Here is a 15,488-nt window from a genome sequence, read left to right as displayed (position 1 = left end):
CGCTGAGATGCTCCCGCGGCGGTCAACATCGCAATCATGGGCGAGGACCACGAAAACAGCCCCGACGAGGAACAGCCTCCTCCTCTACCTCCGCGTCCCTCGATCGAATCCAACGCATCATTAGACGCAAGGATGGCAATGGCAGCCGCTACTACCGCTATCACGCCCCTCGATATCCAAACCCTCTCCTTTCCAGATGGTTCCCGCGGCACCTTCTCCACGCCAGGCACGCGAGCCGTCTCGACCCCGGTACCGTCCTCGAAAAGTGGGCAAGCGACACCGACAGGGACTTTGGGCGAGCGCGAAGACTCAATGAGCATCGCCAGCTTCGCGCCGACGCTGCGGCCCCCTGGCGACATCGCGAGTCTGTTGATGGGAGAATTCAACAAGAAAAGCCGAGCTTGGAACATGCTTAGGTCGCAATCGGCAACAATACAGCCATTTGAGAGTTTGAAAATGGACGATGCAACGCGCAATTTGGTCGGCTTCCGGCACGAGTTTGACGACCTACCCGACGAACACGACGGAAACTTCAAAGATGAGGACCGAGTTGCCATGTGGAAAGCGAAACTGAAGCACTACATGATTCTATCATCGGCGGGCAAGCCCATATACAGTCGACACGGGGATCTGGGACTCATCAACTCGTCCATGGGTGTCATCCAGACCCTCATATCATTTTACGAGGGGGCCAAGGACCCCCTGACAGGTTTCACCGCAGGAGACACGCGATTCGTCGTCGCGACACAAGGGCCTCTCTACTTCGTAGCAATCAGTCGGCTCGGGGAGAGTGACTCCCAGCTTAGAGCTCAACTAGAAGCTCTTTATATGCAGATTCTGTCGACACTCACACTGCCGACTTTGAAGAACATCTTCGTGCACCGCCCATCCTCCGACCTTCGAAAGCCACTGGAAGGCACGGAACCCCTGATCTCGTCTCTCGCAGACAACTTCACCAAGGGCTCCCCATCTGCCCTCCTCGGGGCATTAGAATGTCTCAAGCTGCGCAAGTCTCAAAGAAATGCCATTAATAATGCCTTTCTCAAACAGCGGACTGACAAACTTCTATACGGCCTCATCGTAGCAGGCGGCAAGCTCGTCAGCGTAATCCGCCCGCGCCGCCACTCCCTGCATCCTAGCGACCTCCAGCTCATCTTCAACATGTTGTTCGAATCAAGCGGGATCAAGGCCGGCGGCGGTGAGAACTGGGTCCCGCTATGCCTGCCCGCCTTCAACAACCGCGGCTACCTGTACATGTACGTCAGCTTCTTTGACGGCGTCGACGGCGAGCAGGCCATGGTCCAGGACTCATCGACAAACAAGGATGAGGAACTAGCCATCATTCTCATTAGTCCGGATAAGGAGTCCTTTTTCGAGCTCAAACAAATGCGCGACAACGTTGCCGCCTCCCTCGCTCAATCCGGTCATCTCGCCCTGATCCAAGCCGCCGCACGCGCCGGCCGGCCCAAGACAGCAGATGTTGCTCCAGGCGGCCAAATATCCCACTTTCTCTACAAATCCCGCGCGAACGTTCAGTTCAGCATGTCCGCCCTTGACCCCGTGTTCTCCTCCCTTATTGCCCGCCGTCGCCTTATGACTCTCTACCACCAACTTCACGCCGCCGCCCATGCGAAGCACTCCCATATGCGCGTTCTGCACTCGGTCTCCGAGGACGCAACGTCTCTTGCCTGGATCACTCCAATCTTTGAATTTTACTGCGTTGCCGGCCCCAACGTAAGTCGTGCTGTCGTTACACAGGGAGCAAACAAGATCATCCAATGGGCCCGCCGCGAGGAGGAACGAATCTTCATCATTGGCGGAGGCGTCTTCTGAACGGAAACATTGCTTGGGTTCCTGGGGACATCATTACTCAGAACAAATTTGCCCTTAGATACTCGAGGAGCTGCCTCAGCAAAAACGCCGAGGAATCTTCCTACAACTGGGTATCAGTACAATCTAATACAAGAATCGTGGTCGTCAGACCAAGTCATCTATTTCCTCCACCACGCCTCCGGTACCTCCGTGATACCGACTGACACTTTGGAATACGAGTCCAATGCCACCCTCCTCGACTCCTCAAACCCCCAATCCCTCCTATCACCACAAATACTACATGCCGCCCTCCCCTTCCCCTTTTTGTTCTTATGTAACCGACTCAACCTCCTCATCAACCCCACCACGGCGCCTACAGCCCTTTTCCTACGCTCCCTCTTCTCTCTGCAGCCGCCGCCCCCTCCTTGGCACCGCGCAGGTGCGGGTGGCGTAGACGAGCACACCGACAGGGGCACATATCTTACAGGATTCGACTTCGCACCGTCACGGCTCGCGGTGTCCGTACTCGCCAAAATGCTCTCCCGCGAACAAGAGCGACGATGACACGCCTCCGCAGGCATCCTGTGGACCGCGTCGCCCCGCACACCTTCCAGGTCCTCGATGAAGCGGCCGTGTCCCGGCGTTCCCAAACTCGGCCGCGGGCTCCAGCTGCTTCTGGCGCTGCTGTTGCTGCTGTTGCTTCCGGGTGTGCTCAGACCCGTCCGGCTACTCTCGCCGACTTCGTCGACGTCCAGGAACCGTCTCCTAGTCGGCGTCGCGGGGCTACGCGATGAAGCCCGCGGCGCGCTGTTGCCGGGGTTGCCGCCCTCGACACCCGCCATGACGCTATCATTTCCTGTCCCGGGATACCCATTCCGCACCGGCTTGCCCCCGGCCTGCTCTTGTTTGGGCTCATCCGTCGCCGCCGGACCGGGGAACGAAGGATGGCGAGGAAACGACGGGTGGTGGACAAAGACCAAGGCCACCGCGGCGATCGTCGACGGGGCGTGTCGGTACTTGGTGCAAGCGATGCCCTTCATGCCGGGATACGGGTGGAAAGCGTGATTGTCGAAGTGAGTTACGGTATCGGGGGGTTTATTACTATTCTTAGGAAATAAACAAAACAGAAGATAGATTTTGAGCGAGTGTTGGTTCCAAACGAATGGGGTGTAATTGATGAAAGTAACGAACGTAGGGGTCGCGTGCTCAATGCCTCGACGGGATGCCAGAATAAAAACGAGAGGGACCTTGGTAGAGGGGCGGAGTGTACGGCCAAGCGAGACGGTTTTGGGGGCAGCAGTTCATTTTGTGTCTCTCAGACGATCAAGAACCTTCATGGCCCAGCCCAGTCGTCATGTCATGTACCTTCACCAGGTGCATCCACAACTCTAAAAGAGTAAAAGCTACATGCAAATCCTGATTCATTGGCGTGGTGCTTCCAGGGCCTGCCCAAAGTATCGGCTTGCATCGCATATCATTGATTTCATAGTCTGCCTTATACCATGGGTACCGTCAAGCCACTTCATCGTTCCCCCGTACTGAACGCGCCGCCCTTCGAACCCATTACGTCCTACCGCTGAATACCATAGTAATTGTTTTTAAGCAATGGTTTTCGTGTTGCTCTTCCAAAGAACCAGCGAAAACTCCCTTTTCAAGAAGCTTAGGCTCTAGGAAACCAAACAAGAGAAAAGGCACCCGACAACTGGAACGATGATGAGTCCACCAAACTCTGGAGCTCCCTTGCCACTTACGAAGTACTACTGTTCTCGCCTCTCCGGCCTTTCACGCAAATACGAACGGCCCGTCGGATCCATCTCCTCATCTTCCCGCCAACATTTTTAGACCGGCTGTGTAGAACTGTGGACCGCCGACGATGGATTTGGACTGTAGCGGCCGTGTTGGCCGAGCTGATGATTCCGTTGGATCGGAGAGCCCGCTCGGAATTTCTATCTGGACGATCTCGGAGGTGCTTGTATGATTTGGAAAGATGAATCTTCAGATTCGATAGCTTCTTCCTGAGGATTCGGGGCCGAGTGAAAGTTAAATCAGAACTGAAGCTGCGATTACCGCTCACATCGAAATCATCAGTCGAGTTACTCTGCCGCAGGATGTTCTCATCGACAGGGTGTGCCAAGGGAATGTCACATTCGTGTAGATATCCATCTCCAGGATTGCTTGTTGTAGGTGAAAAGCATGTGTGCTGGTCCTCCCAACCGCCTCGCCCATTAGCTGTGACCAGGAGAAATTGTCTCCCTCTACGCTGATAGGCAGTGTTTCTCCAACCCTGTTCACGTCGTCCTGGAGTGAACAAATCCTCTGCTTGGTGAGACGATACCCCGTTAAGAATGCTCTGCTTGGAGATAGGGCGTCGTCTTACTGTGCCGGTTTGCTTTGTTTCAAGGCTTGTGCATCTCTTTGATCCACGGCGAGGCGGTCGGAGTCGGAGCCTAGGCCTTGATGGAATTGGCTCCTCCTCTGTGTCGCGAGGAACCCCCTGAAATTGATTTTCGTTTATTTGGCTAACAGCAATAGTCTCTTGCCTTTTTATCGCACTCTCATTCGCGGGCACTCTTTCTGAGAGCATTTGCTGATCCGCTGCAGGTTGCCCATCATCAGTTGGAGCCACCTCCAGTTCGATACTAGCTTGGAAAGACTCATGGTTTTCCACGTTTTTCATTGCGGTAAACTTAGGACTGGATTGAGGAGTTGAGAGAACTTCGAGCTGAAATGGTGAAAACTTAACCGGAAACATTAGGTCTTTCACAGAAGTCTCGGAAATCTGCCTTGGTAGACGCGGCTCATCGACAGGAAGCGAGGGCAATGCCTTCATTAATTGCGGGATGCTGTTTCTTACTCTCAGCGCACGAGCCGGGGAGAGAGGCTTGGGCGAGAGCAGAGGTGTATCTGCGCTTTCCATAGACTGAGTTGTCTGACTTCGGAGACTTGTCGTACTAATGCGCGCGATTGCCCGGTTCCTTCGATGCCCCTTGAAGAATTGCTTGTGTAGTCCTTCGCGAGTTACCATGAGCTGTTCCCCTGGATCTCGACCCTGAGAGCCCCGTAGCTCAAGCTTGTCAGTGGTCTCGGAAGATCCTGAGAGTTCATCATTTTTTGCCATGAAGGGCGACTTGGCGATGCGCTCAAATGATGACACCAGAGCTGCTAGATCAGATAAATTAGGGTCAATAGAATGGCGCAGGCTTGAGCGGAGCAGCGCAGCGAGTGCACCGTGGGATGGGACTCTTCGAGATGCACGATCTTTGATCGACAAATTCCCAGAATTCTTCCGCGGTTCATCAAAATATGGGTTTTCCCTCATCATACTCTCTGACTGAGCTTGAGAAGGGTTATCGAGCAGTCGACCTGCGTTATTGTCCAACAAGTGTTGGCTGACTTTCGCCGCTGGTTCGTCTTCGCTTTCAGTGCATGTAACCACCTTTTCACTGTTTTCTTCTTTTTTGTTTGGACTCGGGCCAGCTTCCAAACCATCTGATTGGTAATCCATGGAGTTCGGTGCGGGATGCATCGTATGTGTTGGTTGAGTATCTCTGTCGTCGATGAGCAAGGAGAACAGTTGAAACATGAAATCGGGGCTGGCTGCATTGAAAGACCGAGAAGCCGAGGTCCCATCGATTTCAAAGGGGAATTGGTCCAATATTAGGGGAGTAACTTCGTGACTGGTCCTGTGTGAAGGCGATGCCTCGAGATCGCTGGCAGAATTCGGGGCAGGGCTTCGCCTGTGGTCCCCTGAAGAATCGCTTGAGTCTTTAACAGAAATGTCCGTCACTGCATCAAGTCGGGCTTCCGTTTCATTTCTAAGCACCAAAGCCTTGACCAAACTCGAAGCTCTTTTTGGCACCGGGGCCAATGGAAGCTCGGGCGTTGGCCTAGGAGCTTCAGCTGGCAGATATGGACTATCGAAGCTCTCGGTGTAGTCATAGTAGAACGAACTGGCCTGGCGGAGAGCGCGTTGGGAATTCGGATATAGATTCAATGTTGGTTTGCTGTACATCTCAATGACCGATGTCAGGCTCGAGGACCTCAAGCTATTATCCATAGAGCGGCGCCGTGCTCTACTCGAGGGTCCGCTCTGGTTATGGCAGCGTTCACGAGCTACCGAACCGGTTGAAGCCATGGGAGGGTTTTGGTACGGCAAAGATGGCATCGACTGATTTATTCCAGAGCGAAGTGAAAGGGGAGGAGCAAGTCGCTGGGTTGGAGAAAAGGTTGGCTTGTACGAGCCATGCACAGTCCTCTGAAGACGTGTTAGCGTTATTGCCATCCTGAGATATCAAGGTTTTAGGGGGCTTGCATATGAGATTCGATCTATTTCGACCATTCTACTATAGTCAACAAGTCCATCCTCTGTGAGTGCAGGCGATGCCGGCCGCACTCCGGGACGCTTCAATCGAGTTGGGTAGGGAAATGGAGAGCGAGGGCGTTGCAGAAAACTGCTACTCGATTGACTTTGAAGAGTGCCAGACACCTTAGGGCTGGACAGATGGCGAGAACCACACGTGGTCAGGGAGTAGGAGCGCTGGTACATGCCGTCGGTTCTGGGAGAAGTTGAACTCGTATAGGAGGACGGTAGGCCTTCGGAGCCATACATGGAGATGATCTCCGAGTTCGTGTCTCGATCAGAGCCATGGCATCTACGTCCGTTTCGGGGAGTGATCCCATTGCTTGCGCAAGAATCTAGCCTGAAAATGGAGCCGGCGTCAAGACTAGGTCTTGATCTTGCGCAGTGGTGAATGGTGGCAGCTGGGGCAATTGGCTTGATGGTGAAAATGCCTATATCGCCAGTTTCAGTGGTTGTCTTGAGCATGCTTTCGAGTGGACCGGGCGATGGAAGCAGAGCTACGTTCTCGTTGACGCTTCTCAGGGGCCGACGTGGCAGGGTATACCCGACAGTAGTTCGGGCGTGAGATTTGTAGCTGCCGCGAAGTGAGCCATGACTGGCGGAACGACGCTGGGCATTTGTGTGCTCCATCTGGGACGGGGTTCAACGACGGTCTGGCAGAGATGGCGCAGTAATGTGAAGTGGTATTAATCGGCGGAATAGAAAGGAAGAGTACCGTGAAGAGGTCCGAACAAATTAATATGAAGCTATTTTTCGGCCGTCCTGCTGTCATTGGCAGCCTACCCAGGACACATACTGCTCAAGAGAGCATTTTCTGGTCGGGACTTGCGTTGGTAAAACGGCAGACGACGCCTAGCCTCAAGCTGTACATGTTATCATGTTGGGCAAGAGCAATGGCTCACTGGAGGCAAGAGGTTTGCTTCAATAGAGCTCCTACCTCCTGGCGAGGTTGAAAAATTGGGATACACTAAACTAAGAAGTCACATCCTTGCCCACGCATATTTCTCCCGTTCGTTGAAAAGAGAGCACGACAAATGCTAGCAGCATTCTTTCCCTCCAGGCAAAAGATGGCTTCCCACCACTGGCCAAACGTCTTGCCTTGCTTGAAAACAATCCGAGTAGGCCTCGCTCATTTCTGTAAGTAAACCCGCACGCTGAAGAAGTATGATGGCTCCAGCGAAGACAAAAAGCACTGAACGGGAAAGCCCCCGCGCCTCCGTGCCTTACTACACTGCGAGTATCATTCCTACTCTCCGGGTCCAGAGAAGAGTGAGGATGATGATACTTCATTTTGGACTCTCATACATCATGTTGATAGGAGGAAGTGCTGCTTTCGAGGATTTCATTGTAATAAACCAGGTCTAATAAGATGGAACATATTGCACGAGCTGGGTTGCCATAATCCATTGTTTTTTAACTCATTCCTCTACTCTCAACGGCACTGTGAGCGGCTTGTAAATGCAAACCCGACCTAAGATCGGCCACTCGGACACAACAGTGACGAGCGCGGGCGAGTGCTCTGCAGTCTTGAACCAAAGTTCTCTAATGCCTCCGCTAAGTTATCCTTGGTGTTGGATGTGGGATTGTGCATGCCCCGATTAAATCGTGCGATATCTGGGTGACCTAGATGTTCTAGATCCCACGCCCCATCATATGTACCAATTCCCCTCGCCAGCTATATGTTGACGAACGGTGAGAAATTCGACAGCTTGGCATAACAAGTATTAGTGCTTCAACATAACGTTGTGCTGAGGTCATTGGCAAACACGATGTTATCGCAAGGCCATTTAGTCTCCCGCTTCATAGTCATAGGACAGCTCTTTGTGACCGGACGAAGACGAGGAAGTTGAAAGGAGCGATACCGATGGATTCCAAACGTTACCTAAATAGCTACAGGAGTACTGTAGGTATTCATAAGATATGCGCCCCAAGTATATTTTTTTTACACCGGCTCCGTTAAGCACTACTGCAAAGCTTTCGATACATCTATCCCAAAGTCTGGTTCCCCAAGCGGTACCTTGAATGGCGATATTCTTTGCGGGGTTGAGGAACAAGACATTGTCCTTGAACCATGGCGGAGTCAAATATTACCGACTCGATGGAAGCGGAAGGGATTGCTTGCAAGGTGTCGTAGCCCGTGTCGGAGAAGCAGGTGCGTGATGGCCAACCTTGCTGATAGCCGTGGCAGGTGAGGGGAAGCAGAAGTATCTGTTTGGGGAATGGGAACACCGAAATTTCCTTGTATGAAGCTGTATGGCACTCGGCTGTGCCTCACAATTGATGCAGTTGTCCTTCTCAATAATGGATGGGCGAGGAAGTGTAGTTTCCAGGGTCGTATATGCCGAGTAGACCGAAAACCGCCTGAAAATATTCCCGAGAACACACCACTTATCACCTCACCTTAGTTGTCCCGTAGTCGTGAAATTAGGACACTTCAGGCTCTGCCGACTGTGGAGACAATGCGAGAGCACGCGCCGTTCCGTTCCTCGTTAGACAACACCGGATGGATATCCTGCCTACAGCTCGGCCAAACCGCGCCGAGCACAGCATCTGAGTAATACAGGGAGACAGAGTATGAGTGGGGGGTGGCCCGCCCCTGGTGGCGGTGGATTTGGCCGCGAGCATCACGGAGCACGGATAACGCAATCCTGGGTAAGGCGCCACTGCTTACCAACTGATATATGACGTGAACCTCCAAAGTCTAGAGCGCAATTACCTAGGCAGTGTCGGCGGGTATGGATTCCAGAAGTTTGGAATCCTGCAGTACAAGGAAAGGAAAGGGTTGGGATATGTGGCCTTGTGCAACCCGAGGAGTCAGACGTTGCTCAATGATTCAGTGTCACGACAAAAATAATATAGGTAAAATTGGACACGATACCGCTGTCATCTCGCCCAAAACAGCACGTGGGCGTCCTGTCCCGGCCAGGCCATTAACATAGCACAGGACTTGAGACGGATTTTGAAAGCTTCTTTCCCGACCCCACTTGCGGCGGATTATTCGGATGGGAAGGAACCTGGCAATGCGAGATGGATTCGGACTTGGGGCGACACGGAGCATGTCGGCCGGTGCGTCGTTCGGGACACGGTTCCACTTTGCAGGCAGCCGCAGAGCAAACGGAGCAACGCTCTCTCTGGAAATGAGACTAGAGGCGAAAATCAAATCAAATCAAATCAAACGAATCCCATGTGTAGTTGTACAATACCACAACCGATGTCAAGTGGAGCCAAGGGCCAAAAGACCCTTTGTTCTCAGTAGCAAGATACCTTGCATAGGAGTCTTTTCGCCCACGCATGGCTCTCCAGTTGGCAGTGCAGGCAGGATGGGGTATTCCCGCGATTCGGGCGACGCTGGAATCCACAAGTCAAAATGAAGCACCCCATGGCAGTCGACACCGCACCATGGCCATATTTTACAGTTTGCCTGGCTCTTGGACCCTTGGAACGAGGCTGGAAGGTTTGATCACAGTATCCAGTAGAGCACATTGGGTGGCTGGAGCTCTCAAGAGCCACCTCCACCCCTCATCAGGCTGCGAGCGAAACGCCCTAGAGGTGCTGCCGAAAACGACCAGATCTGGTTAGTGATCAGTTCCACGGTAGCATTGCCGATGGATCTCGACTCGACAGGGGGCAGCTTGGCGGGTGGTGGAGACGGATCCTATGGATAGATCCACGGAACGTGGATGCACCTTGTGGGCGGCAGGATGAGCAGAGCCAGCCTAGTGTGCTCCGTACGTGGAAATGTGTCCTCAGCAAACTGCAACCTTGGTCCCCTCCAGGGACAACGGAGGCTGTTGTTGGCTGTGTCAACTGGCGGGCGCCAGGCACAGGCGGTGCAGAAGGAGGCAACACAGGAGGAGTGAGTCGTGGACCACCACGCATAAACCAAGCGTGGCCCAGACTGGGCTGGGAGACATGGGATGGCTGACCGAGGAAAAGCTATGCCCGTTACCTGTGCCATCAGTCGATATCTGTCTCAGACCGCCCAGCCATATACACACGGCATAGAGCGAATTGCGAAGAAAGGGGTTGCCAAAGACAATGGGCTCGAGCATTTTTTTGCCTCGTGGATGAATCAGGCTTGTCGACAAGAATGCAGTTGTTGGAAGGGATGATGCGCCGATCTTACCTAGACTAACAGGCACGGTAGCTCAGCTTTACCTCCGCGCCTCCAAATCACCCCGAGCCTGCCTGGCTTGATTATCAATTCACCGTAAGTTGCTTCCCAGCGGTCGAACGGTGGGGGAGTACCTGAAAGGGAGGGTAGTGGGTGCGAGTTTGCCCCTCACACTAACAATGGAGGGAGGCATGGGCCCAACGGTGGATTGGGGTAAGTATCACTGTCTTACAAAGAGGTATTGTTTGCGCATTTCTCGCGACCAGAGTACATGGGTGTACTCCACCCGAAAAAGAGGGGTGGGGATGTCCCCTACTATAGTAATCCGCTAATCCACACAGACACTGCAGCCGCCTTAGTGAATGCATGAGCTGACGGCCGGTTCCTGGAAAAAGGGACACCTGTTCTCAATTGCCCTTTGGAAATCGAAATCTTTCTCCAGAGCTGCTTCCACCCACTACTTAAGGCCAAAGTCTTTCCCGCTCCCTGCCGTCTGAAGCTCGTCTTGACAGCCTCGCCTTCTCCACGAGTGACTTTTTTCTTTCCTTCTTCACTGTTTATTCTTCAGGTCAAGCAAGGTAAGTCCGCATTCCGCATCACGCTCCCCCTCTGCACCAAGCTCCCCATCCCTTCTTTCTCACGAAGCCGGAGCCAGCATCCGCCACCGTCGCAGAGGACAGCTTTCCTGTCAAGTTGTCCAAACCGGCGCGCTCAGTCCCCTTTCTACACTGTTTCTCACTACGCCTTTGCGCCATCCCGATTACTCTTGAAATCTAACATCCTCTTCTCAGGGTCAAAATGTTCTGCAAGCGCGTCGCCCTGGGCCTTCTGGCCGCCGCTGCCGCGGTTTCCGCCTCCGATGTTACCCAGTTGAAGAAGGACGACTTCGCCGACTTCATCAAGACCAACGACCTCGTCCTTGCTGAGTGTGAGCCTCCCTTAACAATGCCCTTGTTCCAACGCAGACAACATACTGACTTAACTCTCCCTAGTCTTCGCTCCCTGGTGTGGTCACTGCAAGGCCCTTGCCCCCGAGTATGAGGAGGCTGCCACCTCCCTCAAGGAGAAGAACATCAAGCTCGTCAAGGTCGACTGCACTGAGGAGGCCGACCTCTGCCAGGAGTATGGCGTTGAGGGCTACCCCACCCTCAAGGTCTTCCGTGGCCCCGAGAGCGTCTCTCCCTACTCTGGCCAGCGCAAGGCTGCTGCCATCACCTCCTACATGGTGAAGCAGTCCCTTCCCGCCGTCTCCGTCCTCACCAAGGACACCCTCGAGGAGTTCAAGACCGCCGACAAGGTCGTCCTCGTCGCCTACATCGATGCCTCTGACAAGGCCTCCAACGAGACCTTCACCAAGGTCGCCGAGAAGCTCCGTGACTCCTACCTCTTCGGTGGCGTCAACGACGCTGCTGTTGCCGAGGCCGAGGGTATCAAGGCCCCCGCCATTGTCCTCTACAAGTCTTTCGACGAGGGCAAGGCCACCTTCACTGAGAAGTTCGACGTCGAGGCTATTGAGAGCTTCGCTCAGACCGCCGCCACCCCCCTGATCGGTGAGGTCGGTCCTGAGACCTACTCCGGCTACATGTCCGCTGGCATTCCCCTTGCCTACATCTTCGCCGAGACCGAGGAGGAGCGTGAGGAGCTTGGTGCTCTCCTGAAGCCCGTCGCCGAGAAGTACCGCGGCAAGATCAACTTCGCCACCATCGACGCCAAGGCTTTCGGTGCTCACGCCGGTAACCTCAACCTCAAGACCGACCAGTTCCCTGCTTTCGCCATCCAGGAGACCGTCAAGAACCAGAAGTTCCCCTTTGACCAGGACAAGAAGATCACCCTCGAGGACATCACCAAGTTCGTCGAGGAGTTCTCCTCTGGCAAGGTTGAGCCCAGCATCAAGTCCGAGCCCATCCCTGAGACCCAGGAGGGCCCCGTTACTGTCGTCGTCGCCAAGAACTACGACCAGGTTGTTCTCGATGACAAGAAGGATGTCCTGATTGAGTTCTACGCCCCCTGGTGCGGTCACTGCAAGGCTCTGGCTCCCAAGTACGAGGAGCTTGCCGAGCTGTACGCCAAGAGCGAGTTCAAGGACAAGGTTGTCATCGCCAAGGTTGACGCTACTCTCAACGATGTCCCTGATGAAATCCAGGGCTTCCCCACCATCAAGCTCTACCCCGCCGGCGGCAAGGATGCCGCCGTCACCTACTCTGGCTCCCGCTCCATCGAGGACCTGATTGAGTTCGTCAAGGAGAACGGCAAGTACAAGGCCGAGGTCTCCGTCAAGGAGGAGGGTGCCGAGGAGAGCCAGGCCGCCCCCGCTGCCACTGAGTCCGAGAAGGCCGAGAAGCCTGAGGAGACCAAGGAGGCCAAGGAGGACCACGACGAGCTGTAAAGGGTTTTTATTTGGCTTCACAATGAAATGACACTTGGGACATCCCGTGGGATAGGGATTATATACCTCTTGCGCGTTAGGTCGAGTCTTTGCATTATGGTCTGCGGGTAAATTGACGTTTATGAAATTTGAGCACACTGCTACACCTACCTACTTGACTTGTTATGAAGCGGCCCAAGTGAGCGATCAGTGACACGCCCAAAATGCTTTTCGCGGATGCAACGACGTTGTGTTGATTATATAATAAGCTCATGTTCTAGCACAGACGTCTGCTCCAGGACCAGTAGTACTCCAACATGAGAAGACTCAATATTGACAACACCACATCCCTATAACCATCGCATCTCATGGAGGGTTTCATGGAGATTTATTTGGTTCCTGATGTATTTAAGCCTTGACCAAAAAAAAAAAGCCGAACCCCCCCAAGAGGAGAATTGTAGGTGGTTTAGCGGGAAGAAGGAGGCTCCATCACCGCGAACCGTGGGGTCTTGGCCGATCTCAGGGGCTCTCCACTTCATGATCCGCGGGCGTTTGATTCGAATAATCGTATTTGATGATTGATTTGATTCCAAGCACTGCCTTGTGCCCTCTCATCTCGGTGTCATGGGCACTAGTCATAGCTATACACGGGCCGCCCGCCTTCCATAATACATATTGATACAACATCACATTTGTGCAAGTGCCCCCTTCCTTTACTCGCTCTCGTCGTCGCTTTCAACCTTCTTCTTCCGCCCCTTGACAGCGGCCCCCTTCTTGGCCCCCCCTTTTGTCCCCTTCTTGGCATCCTTCTCGGCCTTCCGGTCAACCTGGTCTTGGATCTTGCTCCTCTCGCCATCCCCCTTCTTCTGCAGCTCCTTCTCCAGCTCCTTGAACTCGTCGCCCTCGGCGTCCATGCCGATCAGCCGCTCCAGGAGCTTGATCTCTTCCGCCCAGACCTTCCTGTCTTCGACGGTCTTACCGTTGGCGTCCTTGCTGTCGATTGGCGTCTCGAGAACCATGGGCAAGTTTTGGAACGGCTCGTGGTTGACGAGCGTGTGGAAGGCGCGCAGGCCCAGGAAGCCTGTGCCAATGTTGGCGTGGAGGTCGCGGTGGGAGGCGAAGGGCGCCTTGCTGTCGTTGACTGTCTCATTGTTAGCTTTTCTTTTTGACCACGAAACACATGTGGCTGTATCGGAGGAGACGTACGATGGAACGCCTTCAGGTACTTGATACCGACAACCTCGTCGAAATCCTTCATGGTCTCCTGGAACTTCTCCGGCGTCCGCAGGTCGTAGCCCGCCGCAAAGGCGTGGCAGGTGTCGATGCACACGCCGACCCGCTCCTTGTCCTCGACCTTGTCGATGATGTGCCTCAAGTCCTCGAACTTGGTGCCAATCACATTGCCCGCGCCCGCCATGTTCTCCAGCACCGTGATGACATTCTCCGTCGCCTTGTGCGCGGCGTTGAGCTGCGCCGCGATGCGCCCGCAGGCCTCCTCGCGCGCCGCACCCCCCGTGTTCCCCGGGTGGAAGTTGTACAGCCGCACGCCCAGCTGCTCGCACCGCTGGAGGTCGTCGAGGAAGCACGTGTACGCCTGCTTGGCCTTGGCGGCGTCCGCCTGCGCGAGGTTGACCAGGTACGAGCCGTGCGGGAGGACGTGTGCGGCGGCGTCGTAGCCGTGCTCCTTCGCCAGCGACAGAAACTGCTGCTTCGCGTCCGCTGCCAGCGGCGGGCTCTCCCACTTCCGCTGCGACTTGAGGAAGAGGGCAAAGGCGTTGGCGCCGATGTTAGCGGCGTTCTGTATCGAGTTCTGAACACCTGCGCGGGGTCATATGTGAGCTTGGCCCGGTCTATAGGAGGGGGGGGGGGGTAATGCGGCCCTACGTACCACCTGCACCGCTCACATGGGCGCCAATGTACATCGCCCTCTTCAGCGAAGCTACCGCCGTACGTTCCGCAAGAGGCATGTCGTCTTCCTTCTTCGCCTTGCCCTTGGCGGCAGTCTTCCTCTTCTTGGCAGGCTTCACCTCCTCGTCGTCCTCCTTCTCGCCGCAGCTTCCGCAGCTCTCGTGTTCGTCGTCCAAAGCAGCCTTCCGCTTCGCAGCGGGCTTTGCGGTTGATTTTGTGGTCGTGGTGGTCTTGGTCTTGGTGGCCGTGGTGGATTTGGTATTCGTGGCTGCGACGACCTTGCTCTTGGTCGTGATCTCCTCCTCCTCTACCTTGGTCTCGACAACTGCCTGCGCCTTTCTGCGAGCTGAGGTGCGGGGAGGCATTTTTTCTTGCCGTGCCTGTTCAAATTCTTCTTCTTTTTTCCAGCGAGGAATCGGCCCTTGGGTTCGATTTACACACACAAAACCAGGAAGAAGAAAAGGAGGGGCTGGCTAAGCTGACTTGATTTATGGAAAACGAGGTCTGGGAAAAGCAAAGACTCGTAGTCAAGCTGAACGCGCCACAGGGCGCGTTGGGGTTGCGCGAAGTCACCTGACTTCCAGGTTGAATTAAAGTGCAAGTCCGTGCCCTCGGAGCTTTAATCATTCTACTTTTAGATCAAATGTTGAACAGCGTCATCTGCGAGTTCGTTTTCACGAATTCAGACAAGCATCGTTGGTTTATGTTTTACAAAGTAATCAATTGAAACCCACGAGATGATGTACCGCTGTCGAGTAATTATCTCCCGGTCATCGTGTCCTTTTATCCCCTTTTCCTAACTGCCTTCCAGGCCCCGAAATTCAACCGTTGACCTTTCTTTCGCATTGTTTCCAGTAGCACACAGCCAAATTCCAGATTTGAGAGATTGTATACACAAGGAAAAGATTTCTTGTTTAGCATCCTGTTCA

At 54.2% G+C, this 15,488-nt stretch overlaps 4 protein-coding genes across 4 annotated transcripts; 2 read left to right on the top strand and 2 right to left on the bottom strand.

Moving 5' to 3' along the window:
• Positions 1-36: 36 nt before the first annotated feature.
• On the top strand, positions 37-1,833 carry EsH8_I_000883 (guanine nucleotide exchange factor MON1; the record flags this gene model as incomplete). Its single annotated transcript, XM_083268296.1, has 1 exon — positions 37-1,833. The coding sequence occupies one exon, from the start codon at positions 37-39 to the stop codon at positions 1,831-1,833; it is 1,797 nt and encodes a 598-aa protein (XP_083118734.1).
• Positions 1,834-1,870: 37 nt separating this feature from the next.
• On the bottom strand, positions 1,871-2,852 carry EsH8_I_000882 (uncharacterized protein; the record flags this gene model as incomplete). Its single annotated transcript, XM_083268295.1, has 2 exons — positions 1,871-1,933; positions 2,298-2,852. 2 exons carry the CDS (start codon positions 2,850-2,852, stop codon positions 1,871-1,873), a joined length of 618 nt encoding a protein of 205 aa, XP_083118733.1.
• Positions 2,853-11,084: 8,232 nt separating this feature from the next.
• Positions 11,085-12,672, top strand: EsH8_I_000881 (protein disulfide isomerase PDI1; the record flags this gene model as incomplete). The annotated part of the gene is made up of 2 exons (XM_083268294.1): positions 11,085-11,214; positions 11,279-12,672. The coding sequence occupies 2 exons, from the start codon at positions 11,085-11,087 to the stop codon at positions 12,670-12,672; spliced, it is 1,524 nt and encodes a 507-aa protein (XP_083118732.1).
• Positions 12,673-13,364: 692 nt separating this feature from the next.
• EsH8_I_000880 (DNA-(apurinic or apyrimidinic site) lyase APN1) lies at positions 13,365-14,924 on the bottom strand (the record flags this gene model as incomplete). Its single annotated transcript, XM_083268293.1, has 3 exons — positions 13,365-13,792; positions 13,858-14,469; positions 14,540-14,924. 3 exons carry the CDS (start codon positions 14,922-14,924, stop codon positions 13,365-13,367), a joined length of 1,425 nt encoding a protein of 474 aa, XP_083118731.1.
• Between the last annotated feature and the right edge of the window lie 564 nt (positions 14,925-15,488).

Source organism: Colletotrichum jinshuiense, chromosome 1 (assembly GCF_051148585.1).
Source record: "Colletotrichum jinshuiense chromosome 1, complete sequence".
Taxonomy (NCBI): domain Eukaryota; kingdom Fungi; phylum Ascomycota; class Sordariomycetes; order Glomerellales; family Glomerellaceae; genus Colletotrichum; species Colletotrichum jinshuiense.
This window is presented reverse-complemented; position numbering and strand designations above follow the sequence as displayed.